General features: G+C 37.2%; 1 protein-coding gene across 1 annotated transcript in view; it reads right to left on the reverse strand.

The window, feature by feature from the left end:
• The window catches only part of RELN (reelin), a 440,736-nt gene that overhangs the window by 152,941 nt on the left and 267,533 nt on the right, over positions 1–20,262 (reverse strand). Inside the window, exons 11-12 of the mRNA XM_072965186.1 lie at positions 16,654–16,799; positions 3,400–3,551 (exon numbers count right to left, since the gene is read on the reverse strand). Of these exons, the coding sequence (XP_072821287.1) occupies positions 3,400–3,551; positions 16,654–16,799 (298 nt within the window). The remainder of the gene's footprint in view (positions 1–3,399; positions 3,552–16,653; positions 16,800–20,262) is intronic.

Below are 20,262 nucleotides of genomic sequence, written 5' to 3' on the forward strand. Positions count from 1 at the left end.
CTGGCTCTGAGAACCATACTGGATGATGAATCCTTGATGAATCTGTGTTGTATAAATGAATGTGTGAATGAAGGAAATAGACCTTGAAGCAAACTTTGAAAGTTGAGCAAAATTTCCAGAAATGGTAGTCACAGCAGACTGACAGGAACCAAGGGATGAAACCAGGAAGAACATGTGGGCAGTGTCTGTGAAGAAAGGAGTGTGGTCTGGTCTAGATTAACAATCAGCGCTGATTTCCCTAAGGCACCATTCTTAGTTCAGGGTTACTTATAAACCGTCTGTCATATCTTAAATCTCGTCCCATAGTGCTTTCTTGTCTATCAGCTCCCAACATTTTAAAATCTTTTCTACAGATCTGGTCTCATCCCACCATTGTCCTGTCCCATCCTACCCAATTCCACCTGACCTTATCCTAAAATCACCTTTGCTGGATTCTGCTCTCTCCTCAAGATCAGAGGAGGAGATCTTTTCCTGTGTTTACTGATGAACTTCTTGACGGAGCAGTCCTCTTTCAGTGACATACATCTCTATTTCTTTTAAGTCCAAGTATTTTGGCTTCCCAGACCCCACACTGTGGGGATTCATGGGTGGGCTCTCTGCTCCAATCTGGTTGAGCTCTGTCTCTGTGGCACCCCCTCCACTGCTGTCATCACCTCCTGAACCACTCCCTTCCCTTCCTCTGTTAGCACAGAACCATGCCTTCCTCCGGCGTTCCTCCATGCCCTTTCTCAACATCCTTTGTCTACTTCTTTTCCTTCTACCTACACCTAGGTGAGGGTTCTCCCTATGTAAGTGTCATGTCCTCTGCTTACTCTGCCTCCTGCTTGGGAGAACCTAGCAACTCTAGTGGCTCCAGTTACCACCTGTATGATTTTCAAATCTGATTCAGACCCTGAGTAGCATTTCCACCTTCATATGGCCTTCTAGAACCCTCCATCTCAACATACCTACTATCAAAATCTTCCACTCCACACTTTTTCTTTATTATGATTATAATTTTTTGGACATCTCCTATTTCAGGAAAAGGCACCATTCTTTCAGTCACCCAAGAGAGAAACCTGCGTCCCCTCCAGGACTGTTCTCATAATCCCGTCAGCTGGTTTCTTCTCCAGGTAGTCTACCTCTGTCCTCCACTTCACATTACTGCCACCATTACTGCTGTAATTCCCTTGTTGCTTGAACCAGTGCAAAACCCTCCCTGACTTAGGGCTGCCAGATAAAATACACTGCATGAACAACACATATACAAAAAAATATTCCTTGTTTATGTGACCTCCACATTTAAATAAGCCCTCCGCAGCCCTTTACTAAATTTGGCAGCCTTATCCTACCTGATCTTCTATCCTCTCATTTCTCCACACTGTGCCAGAATTATCTTTCTAAAACAAAGATTAGCATATATCACAGAACTGACAGAAACCATCTAAAACCATGTTTGCCCAGAGTAAGAGACTCCAAATTCCTCAGGATGATATCACAGAAAATCACTACTCTGGCTCCAGCTGACTTTTCTAGTTTCAGCTTATGTCTTTCTGTTCAGCTGTATTAAGAAAATCACCCAGCCCCAAACATGTCATGTACCTTTACAGTTTTCAAAATGCTTTTTCTCAAAATGCTGGCTTAGCTGGAACCTTCAAAGCCCTGTTCCAATGCCATCTCCTTCATGAAACTTTACCCTCATTTGTCCAAGGCAACACGCAGAGCTTCCTCTGCACCCTCAAAATGTCATTCCATTACAGCCCAACTTGCAATCTGCCTTATAGTTAGATGTTACTTGCAGGCAAGGACTCTGTCCAAGTAACTTTTACACATAAAAAACAAAGACATATTGAGTCTTAAATATTTATTAGACAGTATTTTGAGGGCTTTGCATGTATTAACTCACTGATCAGCAACTCTGTGACTTAGGTCCCATTCTTTTCCTCAGTTGCAGTCTCCATGATACCCTAGCTCAGTGCTCTACTTTCAATAGGGATTCATTATTTTCTATAATCAAATGGGGATGCTTTTATTTGGTATAATGTACTGTGAGTTCATTCAAATGAACGTTTTCCTCCTAGTCAATATAATTTTAATTGATTCATTAATAATCTGCTTCGTTCCAGAAAGAATTAAAGATGACTTAATCTCTTATGTAAGAGGACAATCTCTTACATAAATGCATTGAATTGAGTTGATTTACCAAAGTTTACTATGAAAAAAATGAAGAATTCAAATATATTTTATCGAAAATGAGACTGGCATACTAAAATTTGGGGATGGGGGGCTGGTTCTCAAGGTTTCCTGGTAATCACTCTTAATAAAATGAGAGCCAGTTTGAATTCGATTTATTTAAAGGAAATGAGTTCTGGGTCTTTAAATATACAAATCATTTCAGAGTGAAGGGGAGGATATCCTTAATGCAGGGAGATTACATTATTATATTTTATATCCACAATTTTCCTGTTATCAAACAGATCATTACTGAAAACGAGGTAGCATCACACGGGCAATGTGTCTGGGAGCAGGAAGCAATCTAAAGGTTACTTTGCCGCTCTGAGTGCAGGAAGTGAGGAGATGAGAGAAACAGCAGCCAGTACTGGAGCCTAGACTCGGGAGACCTGTTTGTCCTGATGAGCTGACAGCTTCACCAGTAAGTTCAAAGGTGGACACTGTTTACTTCCTGTCTCACTTCCAGGTGTTGCCTGTGCTTTTAGTCCTTCAACAAGGAAGACATGTGACAGCGACTCACACTTCTGGAATGACATCCAGTGCTAGCATACATAACTGTGGCTCTTGTGGACTAAAGAGACGTTGAGAGGGCACACCTTTCAACCCCCTAATTCCTCCTTGGGTATTTTTCTAAGCTTTTAACTGCTCATTTGCTCTGCAATAATCAGAAGAAAAATAACATCTTACAAACACTGTTTTTCCTTCTGTGTTTGTCAACATATTAGAAAGTAGAGAATAATATTAAAGTATTAAAAAGGATGATACACCTGTTTCTTTCTTAGGTTTCCATAACAGAAGAGTTATGGAGTGATGAGATATGAAGACCAAGGACTCATCTTGATTTTGGGGAAGCTGGAAGCTTTGCTCGAAGGAGTTACTCTGTCCTTAGATTCTCTCCCATTGTCTTTTCAGCTGTGACCATTGAGGGAGAGGTGGAAGGAAAGTCTTATTGCGTTTTTGCCTGCAGGCCTGGTCATGGCATAACAGGACTAGTTCTCACACAGGGTGGTTCCAACAGGGCTGGTCTGAGCAGGTGTGAACACCACAGGCTTTTGCTCAACCAGTAGAACTCATGGCTCATGAATTCTCATTTTATATTGTAGACAACAAATAATCTCACCCCCTCAGGAATAGGTGGCAGCCTAGAATTCGCCCTAGGTCAATAAAACTTGTTCAGAATGTACCTACCCATAACAAAGTAAAACCTCAGGTTCCCGTAACCAGTAGTGTCCATGTAGGGAGTGCATATTTTCCTCTCTCCATCATTGAGGAAGACCATTGATAAGCCGGATTCTATTGTTCCACATTCCGTACCAATGACAGCTCCCAAGATGTCCCACCTTAAAAAAAAATGAGAATCACTAAGAGTCAGAATATTAATTCAAAGCTTTTTAGTGTATAACATTTTATTTTTAATGACGAACATTTACTTAGTAATGAACAATTCTGAAACAAAGTGTGGTACTACAGATTTTAGGTAATGAACAAAGTTTTGAACACATTCCATTCACAGTTGCAGTTTTCCTGTAGAAGGATAAGTTTAATCAATACTGCATATAGCGTAACTAGTACATGACAGCTTTTATTCTCAGTTGAGGTGGGGAGTCTCATTTGAACTGGGGAAACGGGGAACAGTAAAAGACAGTGTCATAACATCACAATAATTGTATGGTGTTTTGCACATTAAAAATTAGAGAATGAAAAATGATATGAGCTGGCAAGAGTCTAGCAAGTTTTCAAAAAGGAGATGGGACTTAAACAGTCAAATAGGTACATGGATACATAGAAGAGAAAAAAAATCTAATATTTAAAAACTCTTATTTCTCCTTAGTATTTATTTCTGCTCATGTCTAATTTGGCCATTGCTATTCACACAGCTAACCTGCCTACAGACGAGGAAACTGGGACACACAGAGGTAAGTGGCTTGCCTAAGGCCAACTGCCTGTTTGGCTCTGAAATTGAGATCTTCTGCTCCTTGGTTTGCTGTTAATTTAGGAATCACAGTTCTAAAGAGGGTACTGTGTCAGGACAATTATGTTGCACCGTTTGAGATCAAGACGTTTAGGAAATGCTTAATTTTTTGTATTTTAACAGATTACATCAATCATTCAAGGAGAAGCCGCTCTAAATAGTAGTGGGCCACTGTAAATACCAGGAACCTCTCTCGGCTCATACAAGAAAATTTCACCCTGGTTCATTGATCTTTTACCTGCTCCATTTATCCCAATTAAGCCACTCAGCCTACTGATCCACAAAGCAAGTTAAGGTTATAAATGATGCATATGATGCCTCCTTTTAGGCATCCATCTGCTTTAGAGTATTTTTAAAATGAAAAATTAAATTGGAAAAGATGGAATTGTCATGGACTAAAAGAATGTTTTATTCAAGTGAGAAATGAGAGCCGTAGTCTTTTTCTCTTAATTACTAGTTGTAAATGAGTAAAGCGTCTAGATTCATCTAAGTGACTTATTTTCATGACTTCCACCACAGAGAAAGCCCAGTGAAGTGTGATTTAGACTGCACACTTCTTTTTAATCTTTATTTTAAAGTCCAACATATTCAGTTTTATCCTACATTAGTCTTTATTTTTTCTGTTCTTACTGTTGGAAGATAACAAAAGTGAAGTTATTTTCTTTAGAAACCCAAATATTTACAATCAAAGGAAACGGGAAGTTTAGTCCACTTTGAAGAGAAAAAGGCAGAGAGAAATCTGAAAATCATTTTGTGAAAGTCTCATTGCTTTAAATAAATTATCTTGCATTTATTAAAAATTCAGTAGGAGCTTGTAACACAAGCTCGTTCTTTCATGAATTTGTATAAATACCAGCTCGAGCTTAGTTGGAGGCAAAGTATCCTTGAGGGGATCCCAGAGCTCCAGCACCGACTGAGGGACCTCAAGAGATGCCCTTTCACTTGCCTGGACTTCAGAGTCCCTCTCTGTAAGGTCACAAAGTTGTAGTCTTTTCCAGTTACAAAAAAGACATGGTCCCTGGCATGGTCTTAATGTAATAATTACATGACATAAAATTGTAACAACGAAATCTTTGAGGCCAGCAATGGTATTTAAGGAGCTCTGTTGTTTTAGCAATATCTTGGACAGCACTGCAATTTCCCTGAAAAGCACTGTTATTTTTCTGTGGTTTAAATTATGTTTTCCCCAAGGAAATGCAGTTCTCTGTGAACTGCATTTGAAGGAATGTCTGCCTAGAGGGGAGAGCTCTCTACAACATAGCAATTTATATTTATTCTTTGATGACTAATTCTAAAAAAAGGCCCCTTATATTATTTATTATAAATATAGTGGTATATCTATTATTTATAAGAGAGCAGGGTGAAGTTGGAACAGAAAAAAAGTTTAATAATCAATAAAATGCTTTAAGGCAACATTGTTCCTTAGAGGTAGCAAGGTCACAATAATATTTAATTTATACTTTTAAAGTATGTTCTTCTAATTTTGTGTCAAAAAAGAGAATTCTTTTGGCAAGCAAAAATAATTTAAAGACATTTCTTAGTTGGGAAGCTGATCGTCCCCACCTCTGCTGTTTTGGAATGCTTTGAGAACAGAATTAAATATGTTTTAATCAGCTCACATTTTAATACTTTTAAGAATGATATGAGATAGTAAAACTTAAATATTCTCACCAAAAAGATGAAAATGTGAGGTGATGATTATGTTAATTAACTAGATGGAAGGATTTCTTTAATAATATGTGTATATATCACATCACCACAATGTACACTTTAAATATACTGCAACTTTATATGTGAATTGTACCTCAATAAAGCTAAAATTTAAAAATATTTTCTTCTTTCATAAGCTTAAAAAAAAGAATGATATATTCTTTGAAGGGCAACTTGGCGGTAACTATCAAAATGAAAATTACATACATACATATACATGTGTACACATACACACCTGATTCTCTAATTTCCTTTTTTTCTTTCAGGAATTTATCTTTCAGAAATACTTTAACAAGTATACAAAAATTTTCATTGCAATATTCTTTGTCTATCAATAGAGGTTCAGTTAGATAAACTGGTATATCACCTTTCTGAAATAATGATATAATATTTACTGACTAGAAGAGACATTTGTCAGAATACATGTTGACATTTAAACAGTGTGAAATGTGGTTAGCATTGGAGGACTTTTAATTTTTTCTTTACACATCTGTCTTGCAAAAAGAAATTTTCAGAAAAAAAGAAGAAAGGCATTCAATTGATACATATTATAATTCAGAATAAACACTTAAATTATCACATCATAGTTTGGTAAAAATTCTAAGAATATGAACACATGCAATAGAGGTCTTATATTCTAATTGGATTTTTTTTCCCCTACAAATACTGCATAAGAGGCTCTAAAGGTAGTGGAACATTGCATATTATCCATGAAAATATGCTTTATATTTCCCAAAATATATTAAACCACCTAAAGTTGAATGACTTTAGTTTTGAACTAAGATATAGAATAAACCTCTCTGTAAGAGTCTACATTTACCAAATTCATAAGGTTTTTTATCTACTATGAATTCTCTGAGGTTGAATAAGTTCATTACATCCATAAGGTCTCTATTTGGGATGAATTCTCTGATATTTAATAAGAGATGTACCATAGGTAAAGATCCTTCCACATTCATTTATATTCATGAGGTTTATCTCCAGCATGAGTCCTGTGAGGTCTAGCAAGGAATAGACTTTGACTAAAGGCTTCTCCACCTTCATTGCATTTATAGGTTTTCCCTCCAGTAGGACGGCTTAGGGGAAGGTAAAGGATGAGCTCTATTTGAAGGCTTTTCTGCGTGCATTGCATTTCAAAAATTCTTTTCTACAGTTGGGTCCCCTGTATTTCACTCAAATTCAATTTTGTTTTAGGTTTTACTATGTGCATTATGTTTAGTTATATTCTTGTTAGAATAATATTAATAAAGAATATTGGCTTCTGAATGGCAGAAAGCACTCAGCTTTCTCATCAATAAGACAGAAATATGACCTAGACTGGAGGATGTTTAGAGAAAATGAGAGATTGCCTGGCACATTACAAAGTTTCAATATATGTTAGTTTCCTTTTCTTACCCTGTAAAATGTAGTGCTATTTTTGCTTTAAAATAAATCAAAGTGGCAATTCAAATGAATTTTTAAATTACAATGAGTATTTTTTTTTTATGCTAGAATTAGCAGAGCAACAATCCTGGACAAAGTTGCAGTACAATATGTAAAAAGCAATTCTTAAACAATCTTTAAGCAAGGGGATAATTAACAGAAAGAAAAACTGTCCTTTGCTTACCTGTGGGCATTTTGCACAGTTCAAGATTTTGGCTACAATCTATCTGGGCCCCTAAATTTATTATTTATGGGATCTAAACAGTCAAATGGGTTTTGCTTTAATAATAATGAACATGCCTGTTAAAAAAAACCCTGAAGACCTACTTAATACAATGTTAACTCAGACTGTCAGTCTATCTTCACTTACTCTAAATTATAAGCTTAGATAAAATCCCTCTGGAGTGTCATAAGCATTTTGTGGAATGTATACTCAGCCAGAGGTAACAATTATTCTGGGTAGGACAGAGGGAAGAATTTGTGGAAAATAGCAAGAAGATGCACAAACTGTTCTGAAGAGTTCTAAAAAATTTTAAAGCCAATTTTTAATAAAAAGCATCATTTTACATTGAAGGGGCTAAAATAGAGATTGTGCTTATTGGCTGACACAGTTTTGGTTTTCAAGGTTATCTGTAACATTCTTTGGTACTATCTGTCAGGAACAAGGAAGTCAATATAAATTTGTTTTATTGAGTTTATATTGCCTTTATCTTGGTTTTATTCCACTGGATAGAATTTAAATTTAAGAAAGACATTTTGAGTCAGTTGTAGGTATGACCCACTTTTCCAAGCAATGCCATTACAAAATATAACTAATATAATAAAGCATCTATCAGAGACTAAGTCACAGATAACCTGAAGAAAACTTTGTCTACACTAAAATTTTTTTTCTATAATCTTAGATGAGCTAATTTAAAATATATTTCTTGAAAAAAACACTAATTTAAAAAGATACATGCACCCCAATGTTCAAAGCAGTGCTACATACAATTGCCAAGGTATGGAAGCAACCTAAGTGTTGATCAACAAATGACTGGATAAAGAAGATGTGGTATATATACAATGGAATACTACTCAGCCATAAAAAAGAATAAAATTTGCCATTTCCAGCAACATGAATAGATTCAAAGGGCATTATGCTACATGAAATAAATCAGGCAGAGAAAGACAAATACTGTATAATATCACTCATATGCAGAATCTAAAAAATATAACAAACCTAGGGAATAAAATAAAAAAGAAGCAGACTCACAGATTAGAGAACAAGCCAGTGGACCAGTGGGGAGAGAAAAGAGGGGAGAAGAAATATAGGTGTAGGGGATTAAAAAAAGGGTTATTATAGGACTATATGAAATTATGTGTGTGAAGCTTTTGAAAATTGTAAAGCACTATAGAATTTAAAGACTCACTCAATAAAAAAAGTTTGAAAAAATAAATTAAAAAATATTTCTCAGAAGAGCTTCTTTGGAGCAAATTTATAAAGCAGTTATTTTAGGGTGTGGGTGGTAGTAGAACACGATTGTTAGGAATGGAGGCTGGAGGAAACTGGAAATGGTCAGGATGGCAGTCTAGGGACTACTCTCTCTTACCATTTGAAAAAGTCAGCAAGGCCAAATACGGGAGAGCAAATAAGCAAATCTGATCCCAGGACAAGTCCTGTTTGCTCTCTGGCATCTTTTCTATGTCTTGCTGGTGTATTGGAATTCTGGGTATTCCATCACATGCAGGAAGTATTTGCCACTAGCTGCTTTTTATTTTTATTTTTTAATTAGAGGGAGTCTCTTTGCAGAAGTGATGGCTGTGGCCTGGGAGAGGACACCTGCATAAGTCATTCTAGATAAGCATAGTTGGAAATATTTTTTAAAGTTTAAAAAAAAATTCTACTTGTTTTCTATTATGATAGCAATATTCTCATTATTGGAAAACTGGAAAACAGAAAGAGTGGAAGAAAAAAATCACCCATAACCGTACTACCCCAGAGACAAGCACAATTAATATTTTAGTATATTTATTTCTAATAATTTATATGTATATTTCCAAAGGTTGTGATAATATTATACAGATGGTGTTTTTTTCTGCTTTTTTTCACTTACACGAGTATATACACACTTTCCCAGGTTATATTAACTCTTTATAAATGGGTACCATATTTTATTATGTATATGCCAAACCGTATTTGGTCATTATTCTGTTGTCGTATTTCAAAATACAATACTAAATAATTATACTATTTTGCATATTTTATGGACCTGAGGAATTAAATTCTCAATTTCCTAATGCTCCTGGACGGGTTCTAGAGTAAAGATAAACCCTAGCTATGTTTCTTGAGGTTTCAGAGTTCTGCTCTTCCTTCACGTAAACTCCTAGACATTCAAGACCACCTTGTGGTGGGGGAGGGTATAGCTCAACTGGTAGAGTGCATGCTTAGCATGCATGAGGTCCTGTGTTCAATCCTCAGTACCTCCACTAAGTAAATAAATAAATTTAATTACCTTCCCCCTCAAAAAAAAAAAAAAAGATTGCCATGTGGTCAATGTTGATCCGGTGAACTACTGAGGAAAGACTATGGAAAACAAAGACATGTTGAAGAAGTGGGCATCTGAACATTTCAGTGCCTCTAATAATACCTTCTACAAAAAAACCCTATCATGGGCTAATGTTGCGCCAATCTGTGAGGAATTAAGTCTCTTAGGAAGGGTTTGGATTTCATTCTTCTTTTTCTGTGGCTTCAGTAAAGAAGGTCCTCTCTTCAGGACCTACATACAGCTGCTGTATTCTGGATGCTCACATGGACAACTGGTTTGGAGGTGGGGAAGGGGTTATTAACCAACTCAAGAATGGCAGTGCCAAAAGCAAAGAAGTTGTGTAAATGTGATGTAATTAAAGAAGGGTTTAAAATTTCTATGAAGGAATTCCAGGACAATTTTAGTAAACCTCATTCTATGAACCTATTTTTTTTATTATTTGAAAATTTACTGTTTATGTTTTAAAATATAAAAAGTTATAAATAGAAAGCAATGTCAGAACCCACATCAGAAGCAAACCAGAACATGTTAGAAGTAAGATTTTTAACAGCTTGCAACAAATTGACTCTGATTCATGTTAGTACATCCGTGGTTTTAAAATATGTCCAATGATCATTTTAACTAAGGTTATCTATTTTAATGACATCTCATTGGTTTCTTTAGAGAAACCAATGTAGGTTTCATTGGCTTATTCAAGTTTGCTTGTGTTTCTTTTGTATCTCCTTAATTACCATGAGTATAATTTTTCTTTGAGTCCCATTTTGGTCATATCCCATTACCAGCAATAATTATAGTTAGACTGTAAATTAATTTTTAAGTCTTGACTGCTTATTATGTGCCATGCATTGTGCAAAATACTCTTTACACACTGCTGAGTAAAATATCTCTTTTTAGCCCTTTTAATGATTAAATCTGAATTCTATTTTATCTGATTTGAATATCTGATATTGTCTCTTTACTTCTTCTGTTGCATTTGCTTGTTATATTAGTATCTCTTTTCTGACTTTTGACTTCTAGTGTTATTCTTGTTTGAGGCTCTCATAAATAGTAAATGTATAGCTGATTTTTAAAAACTTCCTATGAAAATCTCACTTAATAAATGACTATAATTCACTCAAATTTATTGTATTACTCATATGTTTGGATTGGTTCCTGCTGATTTGTCTTGTTTTCTATTTACCCTGTTTGGCTTTTTTTTTAAATTATGATTTACTTTTTGTCACTTTCCTGGCATTTACTGGACTAAGTCCTCTTTGTTCTATGTTAACCTCATGCTTTAGAAGTTACGTAGCCGGTATCTGGCTAACCTGATTTTTTCAACACACATATTTACCCTTAAAGTTTCCTATTAACACTGAGTTGCCCAAAACTGATATCCTCACTCCAAGCAAGTTAAGAACGTTGGCAGTATTTTAATTCCTCCTTCTTCTCTTGTCAGTTTCCCTCTGTATCTCTCATGTTGAAGTCTTCTGGGCTTTAATTCCAAATTTTTATTAAACGTTTTCAATAATCAATACTTACTTGGACTGAACTATAAGCTTTACTTTTTTCCTTGCTCACTATCCTTTCTTGAATCTATCATATTCCTCATAGGTTAATTTCCAGGAATACATCTTCTAGTAATTCTGAGTGTTTGGAGGTAGCAAACTTTCTGAACCCCGTATGTCTGCAGAGGTTTTTATTTTTCCTCAGTACTTGAATGATACTTGATTGGAGGAGAACGTTACGTTCCAAATAATTTTCTCTCAGAATGTTACGATTACTGCTTCATTTTTTAAAACTTATGTTTAGTGCTACCAAGGAGAGTACAATGATCTCATCTAGAAGCTTCCAGGATTTCCTCTTTTACGTGCATTATGAACTTTTTCCCTGGTGGTCTGGGACTGGATACCTTTCCATCCATCTTGCTGAACATTTTCATTCATAGGAACTATGTCTTTTCTTTCTTCTTTTTTTTTAAATCTCAGGAATCTTTCTTCAATTATTTCTTTACATATTTCATTCCATATATTTCCTCTGACCCTTCCTCCTGGAATTCCTATTTTTCTAATGTTAGAAGTGCCAATCTTCCCTTTATACTTTACTTTTGTTTTTTCTTATATCCAATGACCCAAAGTTTTAGAAAAGATTTTGAGATTCAAATTTCCAGCTTATTAATTTGTTCTTCAGCTATGCCTATACTGATATTCAGAGGGAAGAAAATCCATTAAATTTGTCTCAACAATCATGCATTTTTACTTCTCACATCTCCATTTTTTTCTCATAAAATCTGTTTTAATTTCACAAATGCAGTACGCTCTCTCATCTCTCTGAGGGCATTAATTATACTTCTTATAAAAACTCCATTTCTTTATTCTGCTACTTTCATTTTTTCAGCTCTTAGTTCTTCAATTCAATGATTTTTTTTTCATAGAGTGGATTTCCCTCAGATTTGATGATTCTAGATCATTTGCTTAAATTGGTTCCTGCTATTCTCCCTTAGTTGTGGTATAAAAATGCCCACCAGTGGGGGCAGATGTGCCCTTGAGTGCGGGCCACCAAGGGGGTTCTTTATTCTTCTTAAGGCTTCCAGTCACCTTGGCACTGCCCTGCTTCTCCATCCCCAGTGTCCATGCTCGCTGCTTGTCCTAGAGCCAGTGTAGTGAGACACTCACCTGCCCGGACGTCCCTACAGCAGGACCCCGGAGCACCCTCTGATTCCTGTGTCCAGGACCTATGACCTTTTTGTAGCGTCTTATTCAGCATGCATTTGGGGCTATTGTTTCCTCCCTCCATCAGATCCCTTCCTTCTCTCTCTCTTTTTTTGTGCAATAGTTCATAATTTCTGACTCAACCAGGGCACACGCTCTTGTTTTATAGTGTCATGATAGATTCATTTGCTCATTTTCTGCAATTTCCAAAGGTTTGGGGCAAGTGGGGAAGACTAGCACATGCTGTCCTGATTCAATAGTCTGACACCCATGACATTTGTGGAGCTTCTCTTTAACATGAATACTTTGGTGATAGCTATAAAACAGATAGTTTTAAAAAGGTACTGAAGAGTAAAAACACACAATGTTTGCATTTGAGATGAAACACAAGTTTACAAATTCCATCCTTCTGTAACGTGTTTTTCCGCAAAGCCCCCTCCCACCTGGAGACAGCCTCAGCTAGGTGAGATATGGTAGTCGCTAATTACATGCTGTGTTGTAAGGTTAAACTAAAGTTCAGAAAGACTCACATAAATTATCAGTGTATCTATTACAGTTTCTCTCTTGCTGAAGTTAACATATGTGTTTCTTCGGAAGAAAGAAAAAAATACTTTAAAATCCCACTTAAAATAAACCTATCAACATACAGCTTTGTGATATGAAAGGCAGACAGCTCTTGCATCCTTGTGATCTGAGAGCAAATAGTTTGATTCAAATAGCAGGAAAACAGGAATATTTGGGCAAGTGGATTCCAAAAAAATGTCATCATGACATTGTTTTTTCTTGTCATTCACATGAAATGTTTTGAAGATATTAGAAAGGACTGCATACTCTTTTTCTCTCATGATTGTTATAAGAGATGAAACTATTATATTCATATTAATAATTTACTTTTTTTCTCTTCAAAGAAAGTGACCTCAAAGCTGCCGGATGCAATGGATTCAGTTGGTCACTCTTGAATAGAATGGGGATTTTACCACCTACAGTTTATATCTATTTTAGCAGATGAGCTTATAAAGACAAATTGTGTGGGTGGTGATGGTGGAAGGGAACAATGAGACGGGTATTCAGTCAATCTGGCTGATAAAAGACATCAAGAATTTCACTACCAAGTTCCTAATCTGTTTTTCTTTGTCAGTCCTTACCCTAGGTAAAAATATTGCACATTAATTTGATCTGGTAACAAGATTTTTTCCCCTGGAGCTTTGATTAAAAATTATTGTATCAGCATTATTTTCTAGATCAATAAAGCACCATTTGGGAGTTGCGGGGGTTCAGAGAGGACACACACACACGCACACACACACTCACACACAACTCTACAGACTAACCCAGCATTTGATCACCATCCCCAGAAAATTCTAGATTCTGTCATTATCCTTTTATACCTCTGTAATACAATGCCAATGTATTTAACTGGTTCACCAGATGAGTGCATAAATGAGGTAATTGTAGGGTAGGGTGGGTGTGTGGCCTGCTATCCTAGGGGGAAAGCTACAAATAAACCGAAGGCGTGGTTGCTAGAATAATTACGCTGCTTTTAGAATTTAGGTGAATTAATTGGATCCCAATTAGAGAGGCACAGGTGCTTCTGTCAAGCACATTTTCTATGATATTGGAACAGAAATCGGCTGACAATGTCACAGCCCGAAAGCACCAGTCTCTTAACTGTGACCAAAACCCTGATGTAGTCTCAGCACTGAGAGGCGGCAAAAGAGCATCACTGTAAACCACCTGAGTCACTGGGTGAATGGAATTTGCTGATGTTCCGCTGCGTCTGAATTGACTTTCGCTCTTTTGTCAAGCAAAAATACTTTAAGGTCTTTTTTGTTTGCTTGTTTCAAGGATGAATGTTTTGGTTTAAGCCACAAATTCTCATATCGTTAGTGCTCTGAGATAACAGAATATCTGATCTGTTCATTGGAATATATTTCTTGCCAGCTGTGTTTCTGGACTAGTACATTAATTCCCTAAAATATGTTTGCTTTCTTCTAATATCAAATCAATTCCTTTCTAAGCTCAATTTCTGTGTGTTTGTATTAAGTCTTCACTAATGTTAGTAGCAGAGCTATATGGACCATTAATCTATTCAGTAAAGCATTATTTTGTTCTTTTATAGATGGTCTTTGATAATACAACAAGCTAAAAAAAAAAAGAAGAGGGCATTCTGGGAGAGGGAATATGTGGATATGAAGTCTATAGGTAAAAATAAATTTTGTCTCTTCCCAAAAGAATAAAAGTAAGTGACACTGAAGACTCTGAGGAAAGAGATGGATAGATAGAGATAGGAAGGGATAAGGGATTTAACTATGTATCAGAGTGGTACCACTGGAGATTAAATTTAGGTTTCCCTCTCTGCTTTAGTGGGATGGAGGCTGGATGTCTGGATGTCACTGGGGCATCATCTGAGTTCCCAGGGGATGTAGGTCTCACTGGAGTGAATGACCCGTCACTGCTGCATGGAGAGGTGAAGGAGTGGAGGTCATTGGGTCTTGGGCTTCAGAATTTGGGATTCTCTCATAAGCAGTCAAACTCCATCATCAGGAAAGGGATCTGAATTGGTCTTTTGTATCAGGAATCAGAAAGGAAGAACTGATATGCTGGTGATGAGTCTTTTATCTCCAGAAGGTAGGGAAGGAAGCCTTGTGCACATTGCCAAAATTCAGGACCCCATCAAAGCCCCGGTAGTGCCTGGGTTACAAAGGAAAGCAGCCCGACTCCTGGGGCGATCCTGGATGTGGAAAAGAGGAGAGTGGTTGTTGGGCCCGCAAAGAGACACCAGAGACACACTGGATATGGAACTTCAAGGGTGACAGGAACCTCAGAGGAGAAGGGTTTTGTGGACTGAAGAACCCAAGCATCACTGCTAGGCTTGGAGAGGTCAATGGCAGGCCCTGGAGGGGGTGGGGTACCTCAAAGTGTCAGTCTCCTTCAGAGGCTTCCCACAGGCTGAGGCGCAGAAGGGCAGGACTGGATCAGCCACAGTAAAAACCTAGCTTTCAACAGTGAGAGACCCTGATGTGGCAGCAAAAGGTCATAGCAGCAGCGGCAGTGGGTCAGGCTGCTGGTCAGATTTCCCTCTCACTGGGTCCAAATGCAGTTTCTGGGCAATGCATAGGAAGTGGGGAGCCCAAGAGAGCGACAGTGGCCTTGCTGCCACTCAGGCACTTAGAAATCCATCCAGTTTTGATTTAATTTGTTCAGATCAGAGAGGCATGACTATGTCAAATGTTGTGTTCTGGAAAAGTTTCTCATATTTAACAGTTGAATTATTGCTATTTTATATTCATTATGAAGTTACATTTTATGTTAATTTCATTCATCCTCATCATAGTCTTAGAAAACATGAAAGCAAGGACACTAAACAGTAAGGACCTGGTGTTCTGATTACATGTGCTTACTGCCAAAAAAAAAAAAAAAAAAAAAAAAAGGGCCAGGTGAGAACCAGAAATTTTCTAGAATTTCCTTCCAACTCATACTACCTTATGAATTTTGATTATCTGAACCTACTAATTTTTGTTAAACTTGAACTTCTGAAAGTGCTACTCAATTAAGAGGAAATATCTTAGGGACACTGGACCCAGAAGAAGGCACAGAGCTCAGAATTGCCAGAAAATACTACCATCAAATCATTCTCAGTGCTTCAACCTCAGCCCATACTCCTCCTGTAAAAATCTCTCAAAGGTAAATTTTATCCCCTAAACAATTTTTAGAGATCAAAACCACACTCTACTGAAAATCAAGTTACCACAGCTATAAATCTCAGACCCCAAGAAGACAACCGAAAGTCTCAATATAAAAGTAGCAGAAAGATTCTATATTCTATACACAGTGAAAAAAAAAACTTTCTCCCTGTAAAAGCTGAATAAACAAAGATGAGATATAAGCAATCCAACCGAAGTTAAAAGGGACCTGCAATCACAAATTTTTAGTATGCATAAAAATAGTTGATTACTTAATAAAGAATATTTAAGATAAATGTACCCCTTTTGGCTTGTCTATGATAAGAATCACCAATATTGATTTAAGTATGCTTTTGCTATTTAACAATATGCTTTTGAAATATATCCAGTGGAATAAATGTTAAGTGCTATACACAGCATGGGAGATTACAATTACTTACCCTGTAGGCTGGCTCTCAAATTCTTCTGACCACTGCTCTTGAATATCTTCTGTAGAAAGATCTACGTCCCGGGTGGTGGCAAAATTGAACTCACTGCCTTCATTTCCATGGAAATAAATGGAGTTCCCATCTGATTGACAGCTATGCTGTAGATAAAAAGCGGGCATGGGGTGGCCACTGAATTGGTTTTGTAGTTGTATCTGTCTTACTCGTGTATAATTAGAGTTTTCAGAAAAATCATTATATTATTCCCTCTACGACGGACTCAGAAATCAAAAGAGCTTGTTACCTCTTTTCTTCGTCTTGTTTAATTCAATTACAATTTCTTTCTAACTTATTAAGTTATCACAAAAAAGGAGTCAAGAGGCCATTTGAGCTTTGTCACTTTGGCCTTCAGTATGAAACAAGAATATTTTAATTGGAATAATTTCCCGTCTTTACCACAGTCCTTGTTGTGAGAATTAAGTGTGATAATGACTTGTCATATATTCTCAGTACTGTGGGTTATGGGCTAAATCACACTGACCTTTTCAATATTCCATATATTTCTGGCTTGCCATTCAAGCCTTTCACAATTTGTCTATAAACGGGATATGAGTAGAATAGCTTGCTAATCAAAACATGGAATACAGAAAAGGTCAAAGTAATCCCTGCTACGATCATATATTTTCAGCAAGCTTTTGAGTAAAATTTTCTCATCAGACTTAGGAAGTGCATGATGTCCCCAATGAGGAGCTCATAAACAACAAACTTTTTTTTTTTAATGTATATAACATTTTTTTTAGTTGAAGTACAGTCAGTTTACAATGTTGTGTCAGTTTCTGGTGTACAGACTAAAGTTCAGTCATGCATATACATACATACATTCCTTTTCATATTCTTTCTCATTATAGGCTATACAAGATATTGAATATTGCTCCCTGTGCTACACAGTATAAACCTGTTATTTATTTTATATATAGTAGTTAGTATCTGCAAATCTCGATCTCCCAATTTATCCCTTCCCACACAACAAGCTTTGTTATTCTCCAGAAGAGCATTAGGCTTACAAAGAATAAAGAAAAATAATTTTTGTGATGCTTTATTTAGCCTACATTTTTTCAGCTTAAAGTGAATAGTCAATGGCAAAATCCAACTCTTGAGCTGAGTAAACTGCGTTTTTACTTTTTAAAAATAAAAGTTTTTGCATTAATCATTTTTGGTAATGTCACAGGTAGAGAAAGGCTAATAAATGAAAGACCAAAGATCCTTTCAAGTTTTATATATTCTTAAAATAGAAATAAAGAAAAATAGCTGGGCAGAGAATATCAGTTAAGCCCAGTGCCTATTAAGTTCTGTAGGGCAGAGAACATGTCCTTGTATTCCAGGTCTTAGCACAGTGTTTGGCATATAGTAGGAATTCAAAAATATTTATTGAATAATTCAATAAATGAGTCATGAATGATATGGTTATGCCCTTCAGGTAATTAACTAATCTTTTATGGAGAACTAATCTTTTACGTAAGAGGCATTCAGGAAGGTACCAGAGGGAAGGGGTTTATAATGAAGTATAATAATACCTAATATTTGCTCTAAAAAAATTCCGTCTACTCGAAATTTATCAAAGGCAGCATATGTTAAGTGCTAATGAGTGAAGGAAGGTAGGAATCCCTGTGTCCAGGGCTGGTCTAGATGAGCAGGCTTCACAGATGAACAGGTCTTCAACCAGCTTTAAAGGGTGGATAAAAGTTCAAGCTGGATGACAAACATGAATGATGACAAAGGTGACAGGTATGCACAACTCTGAGAATTAGACGGGAGCCTGACTGTAAAAGATCTTACCTGGTCGTCTAAGAGATCTCGGCAATATTCTGTTGGCAGTGATGTTCTAAATCAGAGCAGTGATGTGTGTAAAGAAATGTTTTAGGACAATTAAACTGATTACGGCAGGTAAAATGAATGGGGAGAGAAATCACACCCTTATACTGAAAGAGTGAAAAAGCTCCCAGAAGCTTCCAGCAGTTCCAGAGAGCTGGAGCATCTGACCTCGGGGGAGTCATTTCACAGCCCTAAGACATAAGGCACACCCAGTGGGCCTGCTCCCCTCGCAGATAACACTGTAGTGTGTGGCGTGCTTCCCCGCCTGACAATCCTCCTCACCCCACAGTAAAGACAGATTATTCATGGGTGCTAAACTGAGCTCATTACATGCGATCCTTAACTCACACGCACTGATCAAAACTAGGATTCAGTTTATTTAACAGGAAATGGAAACGGTCAAGCGAAGGCAAACCCAAGCATCCTCTACTACTGTACACTCTGTAAAGAAAATGAATGCTAACCAGCATAATAAAGATTTTCCTAACAGTAAATCTGCTGAGCTCTAAGTAACAGTTTTCACAATTATCTTCACACTCTGGAATCCTGAACAACTGTGGCCCATGTTTATTTGGAATTAATATAAGGACTCTGACACTGATGCAAAAGACATTGGGTAATGGTCCAAGGAAAAGGCACATGTGAAATATGTGTACATCTGAATACAGAATAATCAATATTTCAATTTAAAAGTATATAACGGTATAATGTCCTTTTGGGTGTGGAGGGGGAGAAGTATTGTTCTTTGAATGTTTTCTTCTTCATAGTCTTAGTACAGAGACACATTAGTATAAAGAAAGGTGGTGACACACCCAAAGGAAACAGCCACAGTTCAGCAGGAGGTGGCTCAACACCACCCCCTCCTCCATCTCTGAGCAACATGGGGCTGACGTTTTCTGGGCAGCGGGGCCTGGAGATGCACTGAACCCACACACGGCTATGGATGGCTTGCTCTGCTCCCACCGTGCTAAGGAGATCATGGCACAGTTTCTGCGTTAGCCATTGCAAGTGGAACACAGTGTCTTCAGGGCTTGAAGTAAGGGTACTACAAGGAGATGGGTGTTACTGGGACCATAAAATAGGGGACAGTCTGTGCAAAACTGGTGAATCACTCACTGAGCCCTGTGAGCAGGAATGGACAGGAATGGGCCTACTGAGAAGCTGATTATGTAAAGGCCCTGTATTTAGGACTCCTGGGAAAGGTAGGGGGCCAGTTCAGGGTTCTCACTCTGAGGATTCCCACATCAATTACAAGGCTAGTTAGAGTTTTACACTGATTGTACTTTAGAACTGGTCACAGGGGGCTCAACGTCTTAGAATCGGCCTGGCTTCCCAGATGCTCTCCAAGCTAAGAATTCATGCCTGAATGCATTCAGATTGAGACAAAGTCCCCATGCCTCTGCTTGTTTGAGACTGCATCTCTGCCTCTGAATGGGAATCCATGGCCTTGAACTCTCCCCTGGAACTTAACTCAATTAGTTCAGCACATATAAACTGAGGAGATTAAGGCTGGAAAAAACCAAAGTACTGGAAACCAAAGACAATCAAGATGACAAGGAAGGAAAACTCAGTACTGTCCATCATCAAGGAGTTTGGGGATTGGAATCAGAAGGCATGGTCCAATGCATTTTCTCTACTTAATGGCCACATGATTTTGCACAAGTCATTTAACCCATCTAGGCCTCAATTTCCTAGGCTGTAGAATGGGGCCAATATATCTATTCCACAGACATGCTAGTAGAAACACAAATA

The sequence above is a fragment of the Vicugna pacos genome, chromosome 7 (genome assembly GCF_048564905.1).
Source record: "Vicugna pacos chromosome 7, VicPac4, whole genome shotgun sequence".
Taxonomy (NCBI): domain Eukaryota; kingdom Metazoa; phylum Chordata; class Mammalia; order Artiodactyla; family Camelidae; genus Vicugna; species Vicugna pacos.